General features: G+C 41.0%; 1 protein-coding gene across 1 annotated transcript; it reads left to right on the top strand.

The window, feature by feature from the left end:
• The first annotated feature begins 823 nt into the window (after positions 1-823).
• ret (ret proto-oncogene receptor tyrosine kinase) lies at positions 824-23,630 on the top strand. The gene is made up of 20 exons (XM_022196316.2): positions 824-1,152; positions 12,982-13,227; positions 13,490-13,783; positions 14,465-14,703; positions 14,795-14,990; positions 15,074-15,273; positions 16,244-16,523; positions 16,750-16,881; positions 17,313-17,423; positions 17,514-17,630; positions 17,720-17,964; positions 18,061-18,208; positions 18,327-18,434; positions 18,516-18,730; positions 19,065-19,187; positions 19,280-19,350; positions 20,573-20,710; positions 20,846-20,945; positions 21,588-21,735; positions 22,627-23,630. Exons 1-20 carry the CDS (start codon positions 1,089-1,091, stop codon positions 22,782-22,784), a joined length of 3,333 nt encoding a protein of 1,110 aa, XP_022052008.2. The 5' UTR covers positions 824-1,088; the 3' UTR covers positions 22,785-23,630.
• The last annotated feature ends 31 nt before the right edge of the window (positions 23,631-23,661 follow it).

Genomic DNA, 23,661 nt, shown 5'->3' with positions numbered 1-23,661 from the left:
ACACCGTTTCCAGTCCCCATCCAGAGCAGCAGATGATCAGACTAAAGACAGGAGGTGCAGCCACAAGACCTGGTGATGTGTTTTTCTCCAGCTGGTAAAAGTTGCTGGAGCTTCTGAGGAGCCTGCGATCTCCTCTGCAGCCCAGTGAGCCTCTGTGTTTTTGCTCCATGCAGAGCCATTGATTGGAAAGCCACTGCTGTGTGAGTGACTGGTGTCTTGGCCTGAGGCTGCAGCAATGCATCACTCCACACTATCCAGTCACACAGAGATCCCACACTTTAACACAGCCTTCAGCCTCAGACACACACTCGGACCTGTGAGGGGAAAACATCCCACCGAGTCTGAGCAGAGTCACGCAGCGGCTGGTTTTGTTTTGGGACTGAAAGTAAAATTTCTGTGCAGATCAGCTCTGTGTACGTGTAATTAATCCACATGGTGTTTTGGGTTGTAGCTCAGCAGAGAACTGCCTGATCATTTATCCAAAAACATCCTGCTATCTGCCCACTGGCAGGACTTCACCTCATGTTGGCCTCTGACTGAAACCTACCGGAGGCGGATGTGATATCATGATTTAAAAAGTAAGAAGAAAAAACAGAAACAAAGGATTACATGCCTGTTTGAATGAATCACTGATTAAAAGGCGCACACCTGACACCTCACTGAAAAACTGTTTGTACCTTTAAAATGAATTACCGCACTTCTAATGGTAATTGTTAATAATTTTCCCCCTCCAGAGCGTTAATGAGATGACTGACCTGCTGGTAAATTATGCTCTTAAATTTCCTGTAGATGCTGAGCTGCCTGCTGCTGCGGAAACAGCGGGGCAGTGAGTGGTGAAGCAGTGAACCTCCTCCCCCCGATCAGCCTCAGAGCCCAGCAGCAGCCACAGAGCCGCACACACAGTCCGTCTATGGGATACTGAGGACTCCATCAGGCTGGCCAGAGCCGAGGACGCAGGGACGCGCACTGGTTTACGCACCGATTCTGTTTATTCCGTCGCTTTGATTATTGTTTTCCTCACATTTACACCCAAAGGATTTTTTTTAGTCTTGTTTTCATTCAGAAACTTTTACTTATGGTTCGCGAATATGGGGTCAAGTTGTGGTTTCTCTCCGGGAAACGTCGCTGCGCTGCTGTTGCTGCTGCTAGAAGGTAAGATTTGCTGTTAAAGTCAGAAAAGGCGGGTGGAAACAATTTTTAGATGCTGCACTCAGATATGTTTCCAAATGCAGGGTGGCGCACTTGGAAAAGAGAGGGCTAATTATGCGCGCAACTGTCTGAAGTGTTAATCCGGAGGAGAGGATTTTAATTTGCTTTACGCGTCTTTTCATTGGCATTATGTTACTGTGCATCACTTTTGTTTAAAGCATCCTCTTCAGTTCTCACTCTCCTGTCCATTTAAAACACCATTCATTGTGTAAAGGTGTGCTTCAGATTCATAAAATTTCTGATTACCTCCAAATCTCACCGTAAAGAAGAGAAATAAAGAGAGGAAAGGTTTCCAGTGGACCTGAAATCTAGATTTCCACTAATAAATACACATGACTCCTCGTGTGTGAAGCTGCATTGCTACTCTAAATTGCTGCATTTTGGAAGCTGAGTGATTTTAAGGCTTTTCCAAGAAGTATCTGAAATGGCACGTCCACAATGCCATCGCTGCTCCACACAGCAGAAAGTGATACTTGCATTGCACGCTGGTTGTTATGCATGGCATGGCACACTGAAAGCTGGAGTCAAATGAATACAGCCATATATCATAATATTATAATCCCATTCACAATCCCACGGCCCAACTGTACCAACACCATCCCTCCGTGCAGTCTATATTTAAAGTGTCTGTCATAGCTCAGGAGTGCGCAAATCTCACTGTGCAGCCAGCCTGTCAGAAGTGATGCTTGGACAAATATAGGACATTGTGTGGAATTCCTGAATTTGTTTTCGGACTTCAAAGTAGTCTTAGCAGAGGTTATTATCAGTGCTTTGACTGAGGGTGTATATATGAGACTATCATGACAGACTCTTAGTGGAAATGAGATGTGAGAAAAAAGTGTTAATTTTCATGTCACTATCATTTCATGCCTGCAAAAGTGGGGGCTTCTAATAAACTACAGGCCTACGTAATCACCCAAGGGAGCAGTTTTATGCAGAGTTGTTAAAATGATTAATGAAATTTTTAAGGTGACACACTTGAATGTCTTTGTGCGGTGCTGTGAGGAGTGGTACCTCCAACTGAACATATCTAAAACAAAAGATGTGGTTGTTGATTTTAGAAAACAACAAGACAGGCACATAGTCGCTTTAATTAAAGGTCAAAAAATAGAGCAAGGGCCATTATAGAAATATCTTGGGCCCATAACTGATGAAAAACTGGACTTTGATGAGAACTGCAAGTCTGTCTGCAAAAAGAACCACCAGCATCTTCACTGCCTCAGAAAACTTGTACATTTCCTCACTGACCGAATAATCTTGGCTCTGTTTTATCGTTCGGGGGCATGGTCTGGTCAGACTTCTGTTACCGAGAAAAATGCAAATAGTGAGATGGTGCAGTCGCCTGATTGGCATCCCTGTACATTAAACAGGTACAGAGAATGGCTTTATCTATTCTTAAAAATGAGGGGAATTTCATCTTCTTCCCAAAGTGCACAACAAAGCGTGATAAAAACAGCTTTGTTCCTGTCACCGTCACTGAGCTCAATAAGAAGTAGTGGCATTGCACTTTATTTTATTCTATGTTTTTATTTTTATCTTATTGCTTAGCTCTTCTGTGACTCAATTCAGTACCCGCCTGCCAGGACCAATGCCTGTTTCATAATGGATTACCAAATGCAAACATCTTTCTGACAAGCAAATCTACAGTACCCACTGGTATAATAAAGCAACCTTGAACCTTGAACCTGCAATGTCCTCTGATTATTTTTCACTGTGACAGACTCTGTAGTTTTCAGTGGGCCTGAGTGATGTGAATTCGAACACACTTATACAATAGATCCACATCTCTACTTAGTTCTACATGTCTTGTCCCTGAAGCTGGCACCTCTCCTGATATTTATGGTAGAACAAGGTTGAAGTAGTTGGATTTCACATGTCAAGGATGCGATGGTAATTAAATAGGTGCTGAAAGCTACACCCTATGTAAATGCAGCAGCCATCACCTGCCTGTTTGTTGCAACAAAAGACCCACACTTGTTCGGGGAGGAGAAGAGGCGAGCAGCAGGCAGGTGTTCGGCAGCTGCTCTTATCTCTCTGCAAACACTGCCTGTTTGTTTTCTTTAGGAAAATATTGTCTGTTGTACAAGTACAAACACCGTTGCGACGCTCCGACATGAACTTCCTCAAAATGAGACATCAGATTAATGTCACTGTGCAGGGTCATGATTTAGTCTCATTTTGGAAGCCGTTCTGACCACTGATGTCATTTATTTATAATATACCATTTTCCTGTACAAAATGATTTGACAAATGTACCAGTGCTCATTTTCTAATTACTCTGTGGCTCATTTTTATATAACATAGCTTCTAATGTTGATTTCCATTGTCATATAAGTCATTAAGGTAGAATTTAAAAATAAAGGGTTTGTTGCAGTGGTTCATGTTTGGTCATTTACATCATCGCTGTTCTAGGTTCCAGGTTTCTGATTAGTTTGGTGTTTCTTGCTGAGGTCATCAAACAAAGTAAATTGGCAATCAGAACTCCCCATAAGAGTGATCAGCATTTGGAAATGTGGCTGCAACGTTGCGCTGCACTTAAGGCCAGAGTTAAGTAGGAGAAGTAAAGCGGTTCAAAACATAAATCGGAGTGAATTGGGAGCTGGGACGCCTCTGTGCTGATGTAGTCGGAGATCGTGGAGTCAGTCATGTAGGAAAACATCCCAAAAGTCTTTTAGTTAGTTATGGCTTTGCTAGGAATCGAATTTTTGGTGTTTGGCCTTGGTGAGCATCTGGAGAGCTTACTGAAATGATTCATGTGATTTAGATGAAGGCTGCCTTATGATTAGTTTTAAGAACTGATGCAGGCCTACAGGACAGGTTGGCAGCTTTGCAAACATAAAAATAACGCTGTGAGTTCAAACTCAGTAATACCTTTTGTGACTAAGCCTTTATTGAAATTAACCAATCCTCTTAACAGACACGTCCATGCAATCCATCACTTCCACAAGCTGAACCACAGATGTTTTCACATAAAAACATTGATCGGTTTACCTTCTACCGTGACCTTGCTACTGTATCTTTGACCCCGCTTTGCCCTCTGACCTGTGAAACCTTAACCCCATGCTGATCCTCGGTGATGACCTCCCTGTGTCCCAGAGGAAGCTGCCGGCCTCTTTAGCTGCTCCTCCTTTCTTTAGAACGATCATTTTCATCAGCATCTTCTGCTTTGAGAAGGACCAGACCAATAAATCTCATTTGATACATGCTGCTATTTGATTTAGCTCCGTATTACATTATATCATTTAGCGAAGCTTCTGTCTTGTGTTGCCTATGGATGCATTATAAATCTTATCAATTTTCCACTCTTGCTGTCATTATGTCTCTTTTAGTATAATTGGAAAACCACATAATACACAAAGAGTTTATGTTTTATATTAAATTGCAGTGCTTCTTTTTGTATCTAGGAAAATGTAATTTTTCTATGGTTCTGTCAAAGCTGGTGCTTGCAAAAAGAAATCTGATGACAGCATCTATGTTTATGGAAAACAGAGGATGGGGATTTGTGTGTTTATATTAGTTGTTTTCTTTTCAAGTTCATGTACTTTTAAAAAAAATGCCACACTATGTGATTAAACCACAACTATCTGGCCTCAGCTACCCTCTGCTCAATTCACCCCGACAGTCAAAACAGTCAATGTGAACACAGTAAACACTGTCTGCTTCTAATGCACAGACAGACAGATGCAGCAGCTTCAACTGTTCAATTAAAGCTCCCTTATATTCACAAAATTTGGTCAAAGCGCAGTCATCCTTTGAGGTTTCTGACCCGGTGTGAGTCTCAGCCTTTAATTGTGGACTGTCGCGCTCTGCTGCTGCTGTTGCATGGGTGTTCCTCGTACCTGTCAAAGCCCTGTGCCTGATCCTCTAGTCAGTTCAGGGTCACACTTCCCTCTCATGCATGGATAGAATCTAATTTGCTGTGGTGAAAGGACAAGGAGACATTGATTGAAATTTCGCCCTCGGGGCATTTAGTCCTCTCGTTTCACATGGGTCTTGACAAGTTATTTTCCAGTCGCCTAGTGGTGCACGCTGTGTCTGACCCATTATTTACAACAATGAACAAAACAAAAGAACAAACTGAGCTCATTTCAGTCCACATGGTCTGTGTGACAATGCAGAAATGGCCTATGGAAATTTAATTGGCAAATTTATTGCGATTTCTGTAAACAAACCAAACCATTCTGGGAAATGTATTTTTAAATCAAAACCTCATTTCTAATAAAATCGTTGCTTCTCGTGCAAATTGCCGGTTGCCCCTCCTCCACCAGCCCCACCCTGGCATCCCTCTGTGTCCATTTGTTTCATCCTTCATTTTACTGAAACAAGTAAACATGTTGGAAATCATTTTCCACCGCCGTCCTGCCAGCGCCAGAAACCCTGAAAGCTTCACTTCCATTTGTGCTGGAAGATCAGCGCCCTCCATTCACTGCCACGAAGCAACGAGCCTCCCTTTGTTTCCATACTGTAAGCCTCCAGATTCGCTGTGGAAGCTGGTGTTGTGACACAGTTTAGCTGTCAGAGTTTAGTAGTTAATTCAGTTTGTATAAACAGTGATTTAATTACAGATGGACCCGTAAATATAACTAACATGCAGTATGTATTATATCTATGGTTGTGTTTAGCCATATTAGCAGGAGATAGGAAGTTTGCTTTGTTTTCTCTGACTGCTTTGGACCAGACAAAATATCTCAACAACGAAGTAATAGATTTCCGTAAAGTTACGCATAGACATTTATAGTCCTCAGAAAATGAATCTATATGACATTAATGATCATTCTAAGCACTATAGTCGAGATTTTAATTTGTCCAATAGCTGCACGACTAATGTTCTCATCAGCCTCAGCTTTAGTTGTATTTAGTGCAGGTTAGTAAGTGTTACCATACTTGCATGATAAATATTAATTCTGCTAAATATGACAGTTTTAACAAAGACACTGATCATGGTCCTTCTCCATAGAGAAATTAAGACCTCCTCCAAATAGGTTTTAACCAGTTCTAAAGAAATCCAAGCATAGAAATAAGAATTTTTCAAAAATATTTAATTCTGTCAGTTTTGTGAATTGCTGCTTCAGTTGTTCGATCATGTTAGACATTTTTGTTTATCAAATGTTCAGAATTAACAGGAAAATTAATGGGTTTCTGTCAAACAAGATAACAGTGACTCACTGCCTTTACTGTACATGGATTTATCTTACTATCAGGCTTAGTCATCCCCAAAGGTCCATTCTGAGCCGGAAAAACACTGCATGTTAGTCAGTAATGCTGGTGGTTTATAGATCATTCCCAATTACACAAAACATTGCCATTTATCCATACAGTCTCATAGAGCTGCCAGCATGACTCTAGACTCTTGTAAGTTGTTGTTTTTGGTGCTGGGTGTAATGTTTCATTTTAGCTGGATGCTGATTGTGATTTTCACAATTATTAATTTAAGCTGAAATCTTCATGACACCCGCGGCTGCGAACTATTTATACTATTTATTTATAATGATCTGACTGTATTTTTCTAAAGGCAGTTCCATTCTTTGCCTCCTTCTGTGTACATGTCAGTGAATTTGATGGCTTTTTACCACTGCTGTGATGAGGAGACAGTTTTTTGTTTTGTTTTATCAAAGCAGTCTAATGACTACTGCATCAAACTCAGTCTGGAGCTCCATGATGTACCACGTGTTCAATTTTTGATGCCACAGTGATCCCCAGAGGAATCCTCAAACTGAATTTGTACTTGCAGCTAACCCCCAAGAAGATGTTCTATTAGATTTCTTGATGACTGATGAACATGCTTCATTGGATCTCAGCTCTCGTATTCTCTGAGGGCTAATTGTATTACATTATGGGGTAATTGATTATTATGTTACGGTATGCTTCATGGTAAACCGAGTAATCTACCTGGAGCCTGACTGCCTCCTCCAAACTCAGATCAGATATCTTATTACTCTGATGAAAAGTTTGATGACTGTGTCATGATGACCGGAAATGACTCTCTTCCCTTATTACACCTCGTTGTTTTGGAGACTGAAGCATCACAGCCATGACTATATTAAATTCAGGTTCTGAATCCAGCGCGATATGATGAAGCAATTGTGCATAATGGCACAGGAAACCGAAGAGGAGAGATTTCAAAACATTATGATCAATAATAGCTTTCACAAGTGGAATTATAGTTGAATGTGCAGCTTTTTAGTTAATTGAATCTGTGAAGAGAACCATTCCCATAACTGCTACTTTTCTGGAAGCAGAGTAATCATGATAGGCTTCAGGGCGATTATAATATTTATTGCATTTATATCGCCATGATATAACTGGGTGAACTGCTCCCTAATGTTGCTGGCTACAGCTACTTTGTAATAGCTGATGGATTATTTGGAAACGTGGATATTGATGGGCTAAATTGCAGAGCTGGCTGTGAAATTAAACCCACACAGGAGAAGTAATATTTCGGTGGCAGTGCACATAGATTCCTAAACAAGTGGACCAGAGAGACAAACGTCGATGTCAGACTCAGAAGCCTTCATGGGCAATGAGAGACCAAATTTAGGCTGCCTTATAGGTGTCAGAAATAGAGAAAACTGTGCTGTAGACCAGTCAGGACAAAGAGACAAGACAAGGAGAAGAAACCCCAACATGTCCCATCTACTACAGGTATTCCACAATATCAACTATTCCACCTGCAAGTCACCAATAACAGACAGCAGAGAGTCACAAGAGAAGAATAAGAGAACAACAGTAAGAGGAGGATAAGTTGATTTAAGAGCTAAAAGTAAAAAATATCAAATATCTAATGTCAAAAGGAATATTCTAAATGTGATAATTGGTTTACAGATGTAAACAAGTGTATATACACACATTACCATAAATGTTGTTATTGATTGTAGTGTGTTTAAGGTAATGTTCTTAAAGTAATGTAATGATGAATTGAATGGTGAAAGAACCACAGCAGCTGAGAGGATACAGATGATTAGACAAACAAAAAGTACCTGAGCTAAACAGTTTAACAGGACTGTAGCTTTAAGGCCTCAACATTGAGTGCTTGACCTAAGATCTTACCAGAATGAGGATGTTTTTAACTGTACAGGTCTCCGATCTGATCATAAACACATTAAGAGCTCCATCCACTTTGTAGCTACAAATAGCCGACTGTGCTGCTGTATCCAGCATCGACTTTGAAAGGTCTGGTGGCCTCAGCAATTAGACAACAGCAGAAAATGCCAACTTGACAATCCTCTTTGACATCATACAGCAACTACAAGAACTGATAACAAGTGCTTTGTCATTCATTAACCTCACAGAGTCCACTGTGGATGTTAGAACAGCTTCAACAGATGAGAAAGGTTCAGATTTGATTGTAGGATAATTGCTGTATTTCTGTACTTATACTATTTGAATTAATTTCTACTTCTTATTTCTGTTAGGCTCGGCAAGTATCACAGAAATGACATTATTTACATTTAAAGTAAAGATTTCCTATATCATATCTAATTTACAGCTTTCTTTGAAGTCCCAGTAGCTTCTCCTCAGTGATGTAAAGGTTCAGATTATGAGTGACCAGGACAAAACCAATAGGCAGAGGCTCTTGTTCACATTTCCTTAGCAGCAAAAGTATATTTGTATCTTCTAAAACATTGTACAACTTTAACCATCACAAAGGTGAAACTTAAAGGCCCATTTGGATGAATGTCAAGTTATTTACCTAGCTATCATGACCACGTGGGTTTTTTAGTGCTGCATCACAAATCACAAATGAAATAAGCGGTCAGCACCAGTGTTTCCACTTTAAAATGCAGTGTGCTGATGACAGTTTTAAAAGCACAGATTCAGACTTCCAGGGTTTCAAATGTAACAAACCTCTGGAACCAGTCCTATCAGCTTGCAGGGTGGAGCTTTCTGTATCATTGTGTTTCCTTTGGAATCAGTTTTCACTTCAACCATGTGTGGCTGAATTACTCTAATATTACAACTCTCTATTCTGTAACACAGATTAGTTTTACAGTGTTTGAGCAGACTTGTAGGTGAGCAGGTGTGCTTGAGCTGCAGCAGGGGTAAAGACTTCACAGAGCCCGACGCTGTAGAGGAAGCAACAGTGCACAGTTACATCTGAGCCTTTTTTAAAGTAGGAAGAGATTATTTTAATGGAAAAAAAACTACTTCTAAATATGTACTTCTGATCCACAGGTTTAATTAAAGTCTGAAGATTAACTTTAAGTAGGGAGCTATTGTCAACTTAAGTGTTTTCATGAAGTATGCTGTGGGTTAGCTAGTAGTGTCACTAGTGAAAAGGTTTTGGGAAGGAGACAGAAGCTGGATGAATCTGCTCCACGTCAGCCTATTTTATACGATTAGAATCTTGTCCTGGGGTTATTCAGCCAGGCTAATATGTTCCACCTTAATGTGAGCGCTAAACAGGACTCCTGCACTGGGTAACAGTTCATATCGTGTGCAGCGGAGATGATTGCACGCGTGCAGCCATCAGCTTTTGTCCCCGTCCGTCTCATCAGTGGAAAACAATCAGCATCACTGTTGATTAGTACGGTTATTGATTGGTCTGCTGCCAGATACACTGCCTTTCCAATCGCTCGTTACCAGGGACAGATACAGCGCACATTGACCTTGGGAGAGAAAAGGGCATGAGGCTGAATTCTCTCCACAGGAGCTCCAGTCTGCAGATAAGATCATTTGGGGAATAAATCTTACAGCAGGCCAGGTCGCTTCTCCTGATCTGCCATGCTGTTGACAAGGGTGCTCGGTGAGGACGTCTGGGTGGGAGCTGCACGTTTTGTTTCACTGAGACTTAGAGGTAGATTAGTAAGCCTGTGGGTTACTCTCCACATGAGCTCATAGCTGGTAAATCTATCAGCCAGAGCACGCATTGAGCTAATTGAGTTCCTGTCTTTGTCTGGGACGATGGAGAGGGCGTCCCTCCCTATCAGCTCCGACCGGTCCTAGACACACTGTGGCAGACTGAGGACATGGCTTCAGATTTTGTGATGAGCTTGTGTCCTTTTTGTTCTTCCACATATAAAAAATGAGACAACGTAGACACACGCACAGAGACACAATCAACTGATAGAAGCTCCAAACATCAGCAGCAACCAGTTAGAGCATACATGGTCAGATCACTGAGAGTGTTTTTTTCTGGTTTTTCGCTGGTTTTTTCAATGTTTTTCAGTGTTGTGCAAGTTCAGTTTCACTATCAGCTCAGCCGGACATGTTATCTATTGTAAACACGGATTGCAACAAGACTCCTGTTCAAACATCGCCTTTGTTTGCAAAATTACTTTCTCCAGCTTTTGAAGAAATGACACTGTGTGTGGAAACTCCGCATCAGTTTTATAGGTGATTGAAGGCTGTAAAATGTCCACTTGTGACTGTAATGTTTGCACACTTTGAGTTATGGTGGAGCAAAGTCTGTTGCCAAAACAGTTTATTGTCCATCTATTAGTCAAAATCAGAAAAGGGTACATAGACAGAGAAGTGAACTTTTACTGCAGCTTTTGTTTTTCAGTTAAGATCCAAACATGGTTACAACCGGTGAAATGTCATCACAGGATGTATTTGTGTCATTCTTGCGCATCATTGAGGGAAGGTAATGAGTCAAGCTTTGGAAAATCATCATCGTGGCTTCGTAGACCAAAGATGCCATTTGCTCGGAGAAGCCTGCTTGATCCATTTAATTAATTGGTTATGATATAAACTGCTTGCATTCTGTTGGCTTCTGTCCTGGAAAGAAATTGAATTTTGAATGATATAAACGAATTGTGTTGCATGGGGTCCAGCCATTGTGGCTCAGAGCCAAGGCCCGCCCTCATAAATGTGTTCAGCTCCCACTGGTTAACACGTTGGTCCTCTCTGGGTTTTATTTGTAGAGCTGCTGTCATCTGCTGCGTTTGATTCATCACTTTGCCACGTGTAAGATTTCTGTAGATTAATTTATCTATCACATAAAGGGTTGTAAAAAGTAGTAATTTCTAGCTTATTGAAATTATAACTGAATTCAGCCTTTTATTTTTTGTCATATTATGAAACAGCAGTCTAATAATGTATTATGATGATGGTTAAGCTGCAGGTTTTCACTCTTTTAGGACCTGTGTGAGTTTGATAAGGGCTCCCTCTAATGGCCATTTTAGTTACAGAAATGTACAAGATTCTTGCATTTTGATTGCAGTATTTTCTTACAACGAGCCATTTAATTATGTGTTGACTTTCTCTTGTATATTAGGACTATCATTACTGAAGTAACCTCCAACAACCAGAATAAGGTTAAACCATTTTGAACTCAGAGCACTGTGCAATTTTATTCCTTTAGTAATTTTAGTATTTTACTGGTAGAATGCTTTTGAATAGACTCTCCATCATCTCCATCGACTACACAGGTTTTTTAAAATAAATGTCCTTCCCAAAGCATCTGTACATCTTCAAGTCAGACTGCATTCATATGACATCTGTTTGTTTAATACTGAAAACACCTTTCACCTTTAATTTTGCATTTTTGTTGATGCTTCCTCACAAAACATTCTGAAACATCTTCAGCTTGGTCTCTTGCTTGATATCATCCTAAATTCACTTTAAATAATTATATTGTACTCTATAAATCAGACAGAAACAAACAACCAATTTAATTGACCTGATTTTTAATTTGCAGCAGGCTATTTCTCCCTTTTTTTGCATGTATTTTCAAATTTGTCTGAAATGATAGTTAAATAGCCTGCTTTATAAAAGAACAAAAATGAGAATTCTCATTTGTTGCATTTTCACTTTTTAAAAAAAAACTGTGCCTGCCTATAAAAACAAATATAAACTGAAACTTCATTCTTTTTAGTTCAGGGACAAACACAATGCATTTTTCAAGCATTGGCATGAGTAGTTTTCATTTGGTTGTAATAGATTGAGGAAAACCGTCCCTAAAATACTGGCTGTGGTGAAACGGACCCAGCAGCATTAACAAACAAGTGGCCTGCTGTTTGTTTTAGTCCCGGGAACACTTTTAATAAAAAGGTCGGCAGACTCATTGAGTGTATCTCCATCCTTCAGGAAGGACGGACACTTTTTATCCATCAGCTCGGCCTCCTGTCATCCAAGCCCAGCAAAATTAAATCAATGTCTGAAACCAGAGCTGAGGCCTAAACTGCACCAGCAGAAATAGAAAATCTAGTTTTGCTGTCTGTTAATGACATTAGTGCGTTCCCTAAATGGTGGCCTACCGTCGTCAAAGAGGGACTTACAGGGATATAATTACAGGAGGAACACTCGCATCTCCATTTTCCTGTAAAACACATAGTCTGCTACACACACCCCATAGTCCCCTCTGGCAGGTAATGATTCATTTCTCCTCCATATCATGTTATCCCTTGTAATTAAACTTCTCAAGGTGAACACAAGGAGAATCGGAAACCACATGTTATTGACCATCTGAGAAATTCATTAAAAGGGCCGCATAAGTGTCATTTGAGCCCTCCTTTCAATTTCCGCCAACACAGGAGATGAAAGACGTATCAGAGGAGGAAAGAAAACCTAGACCTGTCATATTCCATGTATGTGTTAATTTCCATTCGGTAGCCAGACGGCATTGTCGGTGGGTATTGTTGCCACAGTTAAACATCCAGAAAGAGATGTGTGATAACTCATCTGTGATAATATGAGGTCTCAGCAGTAGTGCCAGGCCTTATTTTTCACTTGTCACAATTTTTTCCTTAAAGGGAATATAGCCAGGTTCCTTCAGGATTCACTTGGCTGCCTGTTTTTATACATGTGGTTATTTCATGGGTCTTTCTGCAGGAGCGTCAGGGCTGTACTTCCCTCAGAATGAGTACATTGAGACGATGTACGTTGGACAGCCGGCAGGAACGCCGGTCCTCCAGGTCCACGCCATGCTGGACAGCGACTCTGAGCGGCCGCATTTCTACCTGTGCTGGATGAGTCCTCTGAAACGTCAGGCCTACAGCTCCTGGTTCAACCTGGACATCAGCACTGGAGTACTATCCCTAAGCAAAACCCTGGAGGAGAGCGACTTCGCCTTGCTACGTGAGTTGGATACAAGCCTATAGATGGTAATGCATAGCACCATTTTGGTGCCAGGTATCCTCTGCACATGAGAGTAAATTAGTTTCTTGACGTCTATGCTCTGTGCATACTAAAAACGCTTTGGCTCTCAGTTAAGGTTTCTGCCTTCAGGATGATAATGTAATTGCATATAGGCAAAGAAAAGCACAGTCATCAAAAAGAGCACTCTCTGTCTGAGATTAAAATGCCTCCTGTTTTTTGTTTTGGCTGTGTGTCTCATCAGATCAGAAGTCGTGGTCTGTGAAGAAGCTGTTCCTGCACACCATGGTTTTACCGAGCTTCACCAATAAGTCCCAGTGCGGCAACAAGAACTCTGCTCGGATCATGTTGGACTTTGTCAATGCCACGATGCCCCAGTGTGCTCAGACAGATATGAAGGAGCTCTGCTTCCCACACAGAGATACCTCCAACCCACACATCATGGAGAACAGGTTCCCCGGAGCCCTACGGCAGCTCCGACGCCTCACAAGACTCAACATCTGCCCCAACTACACCATCACCTACAATGTGGAATCAGGTCAGACACACTGAGAACTATTTTGTCCTCTGAAAGTCTTCCTCAGACAAATGAAAAATCTGATGCATGAACAATAAAATGCACCAAAGCTTGATTCACTACAGTCAGTCAGTGTTTTTACTGCTGCAACCTCCCATGGTCTTCATGACAGGATTTTGTGTGACCATCACTGGTGAAGATTTCAGAGTGAATGCTGGGGACATGTCCCCTAAATTTTGTGCTTTCATTTTCACAAATGAAGACACTTCTGACTTAAATTGATGGAGAAATGGCACCAATTGTTGCATAAAATTCACCAGAATACATGAACCTGCATAATGTGTCACTTTCAATGTTCAAACAAAATCCACACTCATGAGCAACATATTGGTGAATAATGTTGGCAAACTGTAGGTGAACAACGCTGTAGAACACATATCACCTAGTCTTTAAAACATGTAAAAGAACAAATCATCAGATATTGGATGTGGACATTATTAACAGTTTGGTTCATCTGTAAATTAATATGTTTTTCTGTCATTTTGCTTAGTTAGTCTGATATAACAAAATATGGAGAATTTGTAAAATAATTCCTTGTAATTCTTCAAAAAAATTGCAGGTAATAAGTGGGAAAAATAATTACGGTGTATTATTACCCGCAGCTGCAGACAACTGTTTGACTGTTTTGTTGTTCCTCTGCAGACACTCCAGCTCCATTTGCCGTGAATGAAAACACCACAGAGCTGGTGGTAACAGCGCCGCTGGACCGAGAGGAGAGCGAATGCTACAGACTGCTGCTGGTTTGCACAGTCCGAACAGAGACTCTCATTACCAAGGTGGAAACTTCCCTGGACGTTTATGTCAACGATGAGGACGATAACGCACCGTATGTGAACGGAACAGACACAGCAGACATCATCATCAGTTACAATCGTACAAAGGTGAGAAGATCTGATTGTTTTATAGACACAATGTTGCATAAACATTTATTCATATTAGATTAATTTGTCTCACTTTGACCTTTTTTTTCAGGGCGGATCTTTTGGCACCTTGTTTGTCTTTGACAGGGATTTAACGCCCATCTTTCCCATTGACAAGACTCACAATAAGTACATGGGGACTTTGCTCAACAATGACCCTTGGATAAAGGACACATTTGACATAAAAGGCACCTTCAGTGAAAAGAAAGCTGCAGTTGGAGGCATTCGAGAAAGTGTCCATGACTACCGTAAGTAGTCCAGAGGCTGCTGAAGCAAATCTTTTCATAGTTATTACAGAGAGATGCATGTTCACCATTTGTCTTGGTTTCAGAGCTGGTCCTGAAGAGGAATCTCGAAGTGACGGAGAATCGTGTCGTGCAGCTGGACTACCTGGTCAATGACATCACCTATCCTGGTCTGGAGGGAACAGTGTTGCTGCACTTCAACGTCACCATCTTACCGGTCCACATCCGCTTCCCCAACATCACGTATATCTTCCCAGTGACTCGCAGAGCGTCTGTTTATGCACAGGTACTCGTGATATACAAACCTGTAACTTTCTATTTAATCTGCCTCTATCTTTAATGATAGCCACGTTTATGAAGTTCTTTCTCATTTTGATTTTAGTGACAGTGATGGGTGCACAATAGATTCGGACACTGCCACACTATTTCCCATCGCAAACACTGAATTTATTTGTCATTATTTTCACTAGTTTCTATACTACTCAACAAACTATTCATTTTCACGTTTTGGCCAATTGTGAAACCCACAGTCCTCTCTTAATGCAAAAATGTGCAACAAAGTTGAGGGAAAGCTGATACAAGGGGTCAGTGGCTTCATATCAGGTTTTTCTTGCTTGTCTGAGGCAGAAAGGGTAAAAGGATATTTCATACTTTAACCCTTGTCCGGTTAACCACACTCCTGTTCTCCTAAGGGTCAAAAATGACCTGCCTCTCCCCTGAGCCTCTAAAATAAAACAACTTACTTGAATTTTCAACCAAAAATCTATTTTACATAAAGAACCAACCAGTCATGCATCACAGACTTTGTGAATGTCTGGGTTTTTTGCTCTTCAGAGGGGAGAGAAACTGTATTTAATCAGTGGGCACCACTCATTTTTTCCATCACATGTTATAATTGTTTTCTTTCCTAAAATAGTGGTTTATTATCACTATTATTTCTGCTAAAGGTACTGCACAGGTGTAAACGTTATTTGTTTAGCAAGAGATAGTAGAACCTACTTTGATGTTACTAAAGTGCAATTTTATGCCCTAGTAAGAAGATAAGAATAAATCTTTAATCTTGCAACTTCATTGACTTACTGTAAATGATACCTACAGACTGCCACCTGCTGGATACTAAAAATAAATGGTATTAATTAATCAGCATTTCTGTCATACAGTAGTCCATGTAGGTGTACTATATCATTCTTCCTGTTAAATTACTTCATTCCATTTAGATTATTAATTTTTCAGCCTCTTGTTCTGCCTCCTTTCAGGTTGGCAGAGTCTGCGTGGAGAACTGCCTGGAGTTTGATGGTTTCAGCGTCACATACCGACTCGAGGTCCCAGATAAGAACATGTCGGCTGAGTCTCAGTCCTGCTTTGCAGCCATCAGCATCACTCAGGCCTCAGACGGGATGTGGGGGCTGCTGTATGTGAACGACTCGGAGGCACTGCGCAAACCAGAGTGTCAGGACCTGCAGTACCTGGTGGTAGCTCAGGAGGAACACACCCAGCCGGAGACCAGCACTCAGATCCACATCATTCTAGATGAAGGTAAAACTGTCCCAACATTTCACACAGAGGGTTTGATTGTTCACTTCATGATCTAATCTTTAATCTACATCACTGTACACTGAAGGATACACTGATCTATTTATGCTGCTAAGGAGACTGTTTCTAACTTCTAACTCCTAACTAATTCAGTCCTAACACATGTGCAGACACGTGCAGCTTCCCCCACATGTCCTTTAAAGTTTTGGTTATGTGTGCATGTACCCAGCAAACAAGGCGAGTCAGGAGAGCCAGCAGTTCCTGTCCTGTGCAGAGAACCGACAGCGAGGAGACTGTGAGTCTATGCGAGGCCTGGGCGCAACAACAGGGAGATGCCAGTGGAGGCAAGGCACTGACAAAGGTACATCTGATTTACCAAACACTTCAACACAAATCAAAGCTGTGCTTATTTGTGATCAAATAACATTTGAACATCGCTGATTAATTATGAGACCCTGGAGTAATTTCACTAGAAACAAATGAGAACGTGTTTCTCCCAGTGGTTGTGATGGAACGAGTTAAAGGCCAGGATGCTGCATGTGCATCCTTTTCAATAACATCCTGTTTGCAACGGGAAGCAACAAGACTTGTGGAAAATGTGGTCTTCATTTAGTTAAAACAAGCACTAACAACACCCTGATACTGTTCTGACGGTCAAACCGCCACATGTTGCACTGTTAAGCACCAACACCAAAACAAGCAAAACTTTGAAAAAACTTAAACGTGTGTGTAAAACACTTGTGGTTTAGTTAGCTGGATATTTTCTCAACTTTTTCTCTCCTTTGTATTCAGGAATATCTGAAAATTATTCGACATGCTCCCCTGACCTCCGGACGTGTCCAGATAGTGTTTGTGATGCAGTGGAAAGCAAAGACATGGCAATATGCCCACAGGACTGCACAAGTAAGAAACACGTGCACTGATCTAACACATGTTGGATACTATATGGAATCCCTTATGTGAACTGCAGTCACAGTTCATTTGTCTCTGCAGCGGAGCCTGTTATCGGAGGCCATGAACGAGGTCTGAGTGGAAATGGGATTAAGGCCTGCTATGGAACCTGCTACTGCTTCCCTGAGAAATGTTTCTGTGAGAAGGAAGACATCGAAGGTGAGATGCCATAAATCCCACAAAACTATTGAGAAATGCTTTGATTGTTCCTTTCTTTAAGAGTAACAGTGCAGCATCCTGTCTTCCAGAGGTGATATGCGATGACATGTGTAAGACCATCATTGCCACGGCTCTGCTCCTCTCCTTCATTGTCTCCATCCTCCTGTCCTCTTACTTCATCCACCGCTACCACAAGAACTCACCAAAGCCCCCGATAGCGTCCGCTGAGATGACGTTCCGGCGGCCAGCTCAGGCCTATCCCATCAGCTTTCCTGCCAACAACGTGCGCCGAGGCTCGCAGGAGTCCATTGAGACAGACACGTTTAAAATACCTGTAAGTTTCTCTCAGCCTGTTGCACACTTCTTCCCCCTCTGTTTTGTATCTTGGATCATTTGAGAAAGCAGAAATATCCTTGCCGTCTTTCAACAGGAGGATCCAAAGTGGGAGTTCCCTCGCAAAAACCTTGTACTTGGCAAGACTTTAGGAGAAGGAGAGTTTGGGAAAGTTGTCAAGGCAACAGCATTCAGGCTGAAAGGGAAAGCTGGTTACACCACTGTGGCTGTGAAAATGCTTAAAGGTAAGACTAGCCAGGCAAACAGCAGACATCCGCGCAAGTGCTGGTGATATATGAGGAGCAAGTGTCATAGGAGATGAATGGTTTTATCATTACAGTCTCCCATTTTCCTCCATAACAGAGAACGCTTCACACAGCGAGCTGCGTGACCTGCTGTCAGAATTCACTTTGCTGAAGCAAGTCAACCACCCGCACGTCATAAAGATGTATGGAGCGTGCAGCCAGGACGGTAAGCCTCAGTCCTCCTGCCATCCTCTGACAGCACATGTGTGTTGCACATCGAGTCTGAGTGCTGCATTTCTCTGAATAGGTCCATTGTATCTCATCGTTGAGTATGCCAAGTATGGGTCACTCCGTAATTTCCTTCGCGAGAGCCGGAAAGTTGGCCCAAGCTACATGGGCAGGGATGCCAACCGAAACTCCAGCTACCTGGAGAACCCAGACGACAGAGCTCTGACCATGGGTGACCTGATCTCCTTTGCATGGCAGATCTCCAGAGGCATGCAGTACCTGGCAGAAATGAAGGTATTTGATAAACTATTAAGGATTTTGTGAAGAAGGGTGCGATTCAAAATCCAAAAGAGTTGAAATAACAATTAAACTCAAAGTGTAATGGCCAAAGGACAAAGGGAAAGGAAAGGAAGGAAGACTGAGTTAGTGCTGACACTAGTTGATTGAATCCAAGTTCTTGCATTGGAAGGAGTAGAAGTGTCAGCTGATGTGTTTCAATGAATGTAGTTTAAATGTAACTTCGACTGGAGGAGCTGAAAACATTTCAATGTGTGTACTGTGAGCATTTGAAATCCTGTGGTTGTGTAATCACTGTGAGTCACTTTAAATGAGCATGTTGGTCCAACAGCTTGTTCACAGAGACCTTGCAGCACGAAATGTCCTCGTAGCTGAAGGACGGAAGATGAAGATCTCTGACTTTGGCCTCTCCAGAGATGTTTATGAAGAGGACTCCTATGTTAAAAGGAGCAAGGTAGAGAAAAAGGACAGGAAATGATTCATTTTAGCCTTCATTATAGCAATGTTCAAAGTAAAAAATCAAAAATTTCTCTCTGTATTTACCAGGGTCGTATACCTGTTAAATGGATGGCAATCGAGTCGTTGTTTGATCACATTTACACAACGCAAAGTGATGTGTGAGTATCATTGTCATATAATTTCATATTTTTTCCCCTCTGCACTATCTACAATGAGTCAGCTTAGGTCCAACATTAAGACCGGAAACAAGGAGAAGCAACAAATCTTGGTCGTTCCAAAAGTAGCAAAATCTATTTTTCAGCATGAGTAAAGTTCACTAACTGGATCTGTACAAAATTTGAAGTGGAAAGCAACAATTTACAGGTTTCTATGAAATTACATCTACTCATCCAGGAATTAGTTCTCCACATCACCACCTACTAGTTTATATAGCATCTTATCACACAGAGGTTATTCAAAGTGCTTTACAGGGAAAAATGAAAACATATAAAAGATTAAATACAAAATACAGCATGATAAAATTAAATTAATTATCAATAAATTGCATAATTTTTCAGGATAATTAAATCTGATTGATGGAAACAGCAGAAAAACAGGTCATAAAAATATAAAAGAGTAAAAGTGTAAAGTCTTGTATGTTAAAGTTACAAAATACTCATAAAACTGCAGCGTTTCTCACATTTTTTGTTACATCAAAAAAATGAGACACACTGTGAGATTTAATGATGAATATATAAAGTTTTTGTTAGAAACAAACAGAATCTGCCAAGTTGTTTACTTTTTTCCAGTCTTTATGACTAAAGTTGTTTCAACCCTAACTCAGTGCCTGAATGTAAGAAAGCCTATTTCTGCAATGTGCAGCTAAGAAGATGATCCCATTCTGTGTTTATTAAAACATGATTATGAGCATGGGTGGAGGTTTCATCTGAATATTGGAGGGGACATAAGAGGTTGGGGATTGAAGGGTTCTTCAGATGCTTCATTTCCTGCATCCCCGGGAAATTTTATGCACTACTCTGTTCCTTTCCTACATTAATTTATAGTGGAAATGTCTTTATTTAAGTAAAGGAAAGCACAAATTTCAAGCACCAGGTGACTACTCTAACTTTAATGGAACATATATGGATCTAATTATGTTTTCCACGATAGTTTCAGTGGTTGTATGAGCTCATGATTCATATTCTGAGAATGACAAAGATGCTGAAGAACATGGTGTGCTCCCGGTAACAATGTGTTTATTGTTAATGTTATAGTGGGTTTCAAAAGGAGCGTCGTCCGCCTCTTTCATGTTTTTATTGGGATGAACAAATGCACATGTATTTCCTGTATCCAACAATGAAATCTACGCCCGCTCTTATGAGCTACTGTATTTTCTTGCAGCTGGTCGTTTGGTGTGCTGTTGTGGGAGATTGTGACCCTGGGAGGAAATCCATACCCAGGTATCGCTCCAGAACGATTATTTAACCTCCTCAAGACCGGCTACAGGATGGAGAGACCAGAGAACTGCTCGGAGGAAATGTGAGTTTTACTCTGTTATTCATCATATCATATCCGCTCTCACATCGCCACATTAGGAGAGTCAGAGGAGGAAAATGTATCTGTGAGGAGGACTAAATGACATCTATTTCACCTGCTGTGACACTTGTTCCTCAGGTACAACCTCATGCTCCGATGCTGGAAACAAGAATCAGACAAGAGGCCGACCTTCTCAGACATCAGCAAAGAACTGGAAAAGATGATGGTGAAAAGTCGGGTATGCTGAAGCAATAAAATATAAGTTATTCATATTCTTCCACTGGAAAGAAATAAGGGGGGCTATTAATCAGCTTCTTTCCGTGCATTACTGGCAAAGTTTTGACAAAACTTTGGTGATGCATCACTGAGATCTGACAGTCAGGAGTTAGAGTTTTTTTGTTTTGTTTTCTATGCTTTCCACTCCTCTCAGATTTGCAGCTGGCTCCAAATGAGCAGTGTATTATTTTTGCTGGACAACACGCACTGCTAGCTGGATGCTGAGCGTCACAGACAATTGCAGTGTTATATGAGCTGTCAGTCCTCCAACATGCTGTACATACCATAATTAGTGTTTAAGGAGCAATCCTTAAATGTGGCCTTGGGCAGTGTAATCACAGAGCATACCAGTCAGGCTCCTGCAGCTGAAGTGATTCTAAATATAGAGCATCTAAGGAGGTGGGAATGCAGACATCCCACAGTACAGCAGGTTTGCTGTTATCAAAAAGAGGTAGTGGACAAGTCAGTGGATGTAATAAAGGAAAGGTTTCCTATCAGTATCTGCAGGATGTTGCCGTCAGTGCATGTGTCTGTTCAGTCTTAGCGTGCTGTAACTCCTCTGCTCCCTAATCAGCCTAATCACACCGTCATCTGCTCTTGTCAGGATTACCTGGACCTGGCGGCGTCCACGCCAGCCGATGCCCTGCTGTACGACGACGCCCTCTCTGAAGAGGACACACCACTAGTGGACTGTAATAGCGCCCCTCTCCCTCGAACCCTCCCCTCCACATGGATTGAAAACAAGCTCTATGGTAGAATCTCCCATGCATTTACTCGATTTTAGAAACAGGACACACAACACAAGCTCTCTTTTTTGGCAAGTTGTGATTGGCTTTTCCGTAGTCAAGTGTGTGTGACTGTGATCTAGGCATGCCTTTTGCTGATTAATGCTGACATATCTCCCATTTCATCGTAAATGAGAGGCTCAGTGAAAAAAAAAAAGATCTTGTGTCTTGACTTTTTTTGTTTTTTTTCGGACCTGCTTCTAATGTACATGAATGCTGACCAAAAATACTATATTTGTAAATACTGAATATACTCTTCATTCTAATTTATATCCTCATACTCATGCCTCATCTGCATTTAATTTGTAAATAGCTCATTTTTTCACTCCATCACATTCCCATTGTCGTCGTTTCATGATTTGTGTGCACTGGAGGAAACAGTGTGAAACATTTGAAACAGGTCCTCACTGAATCAATCACTCATTGTGGTTTGAATTCCAGATTGTCTTAAATTTCCTGACTTTCTAATGTATATTAGCTATTAATCTATAATGATTCCACAATGCTGAACAGAGGAACAGTAAGGCTTTTGAATGCAACTCTCAGCCGACATCGATTCAAAGTAAAGGCTGTATTGGATGAGTTACTTGCATCTGCAATTCTGAACAGTTACCAGAAGGCAGCTCTCAGTAAAATGTACCATCATGAGTAACATTACAGCTTTGATACACTACAGAAAAAGCCAATAAATAATGAATTATGTTATTTTCATTTGATGTACCTCATACAAAACCATTGCTTTACTGCACTGGGAGTCAACTGAGGACAGGCGCTACAGAGTTAGATTTGAAAGCCTTACTGTCTGCACGCTGTTTATCTTTCACTGAGTGCAGAAAAATGATATGTTCTCGTTTTTAGGCATGTCATACCCCAACTGGCCAGAGAAGAGCCCGGTACCGCTCAACAGACATGATGCCACTAATCCAGTCTTTACAAGATATGCCAATGATAGTGTTTATGCAAACTGGATGGCTTTGCCCTCACCCGCAAAAGCTGTGGACAAGCTTGATAGCTAAAGACAAACCGACACTGTAGAAAAGATGACTAATTGGTAGATGTGTATATTTCTGTAAGACTGTACATAAACAATCTGATGCTAAAGTTGGTTCCCTTTTATTTCTGTTGCACGGGTATTTCAACATTTAAAAACTGGGGTCTTTTTATCTGCAAAACCGGCTGGATCAACATAGGCCGTGCTTCATTCAGCTCTTCAGTATGTTAATTATTACCTCACGGGTCATGTTAGCCAAATTGTATCACTGCATGACTATTGTACCAGATTGTATGTCAGTGTCAATGTCTTTTAAGTGCCTGTGCCGCTTCTACAATAGCCTCCAATTGTTAATGTGCGACTGTGAAGATCTTGTTCCAGCCCAGGAATTAAAGGGGACGTCTTTACCATCACCTGTTGTAGATAGCTGGGATTGAGTGGACAAAAGCAAAATGCTGAACTTGTTCTGGAAATATAAAGTTTCTACTTTAGAGGACTATGCTCCTCAAAATGTCAAAGACCCATTTTTGTTTTGTTTCTCCCACAAGCTGTTCTTGCCAAAGAAAAGTAACGCAGACATGTTCAGTGAGCAGTTTTCATACTTTTGTTCTTGTTTCGTTGTTTTTGTCTTCGTTTTTTTTTTTTACATGAAAAATATCATCTAATGAGTGCTACTCCAGTGAAAGGACATGAGGCTTAATGTAGATTGTGAGCATGTCCTGTGTCAGATAACAGATCACATTTTCATTCACTGTAATGGCAATCTTTGTGGAAAACGTCTGATTATGTAAACCAATGAGTGTTTATCACTGTTATGTTGTTATTATTTGATTATGTTCCAATTATTAATAAACATTAAAAATGTGCCGTATGTCTGCTCACATCACGTCTCTGAGAATAGA

This window comes from Acanthochromis polyacanthus, chromosome 15, assembly GCF_021347895.1.
Source record: "Acanthochromis polyacanthus isolate Apoly-LR-REF ecotype Palm Island chromosome 15, KAUST_Apoly_ChrSc, whole genome shotgun sequence".
NCBI lineage: Eukaryota > Metazoa > Chordata > Actinopteri > Pomacentridae > Acanthochromis > Acanthochromis polyacanthus.
The sequence above is the reverse complement of the archived record's forward strand: the minus strand, read 5'-3'. Positions and strand labels throughout refer to the sequence as shown.

Bases quoted from the DNA above. Each gene is read 5' to 3' on its own strand.
- ret (XM_022196316.2), top strand. From the start codon at position 1,089: ATGGGGTCAAGTTGTGGTTTCTCTCCGGGAAACGTCGCTGCGCTGCTG. The intron at 13,784-14,464 runs GTCAGACACACT...GTTCCTCTGCAG, and splicing joins CACCTACAATGTGGAATCAG to ACACTCCAGCTCCATTTGCC. The intron at 17,631-17,719 runs GTGAGATGCCAT...CCTGTCTTCCAG, and splicing joins TGAGAAGGAAGACATCGAAG to AGGTGATATGCGATGACATG.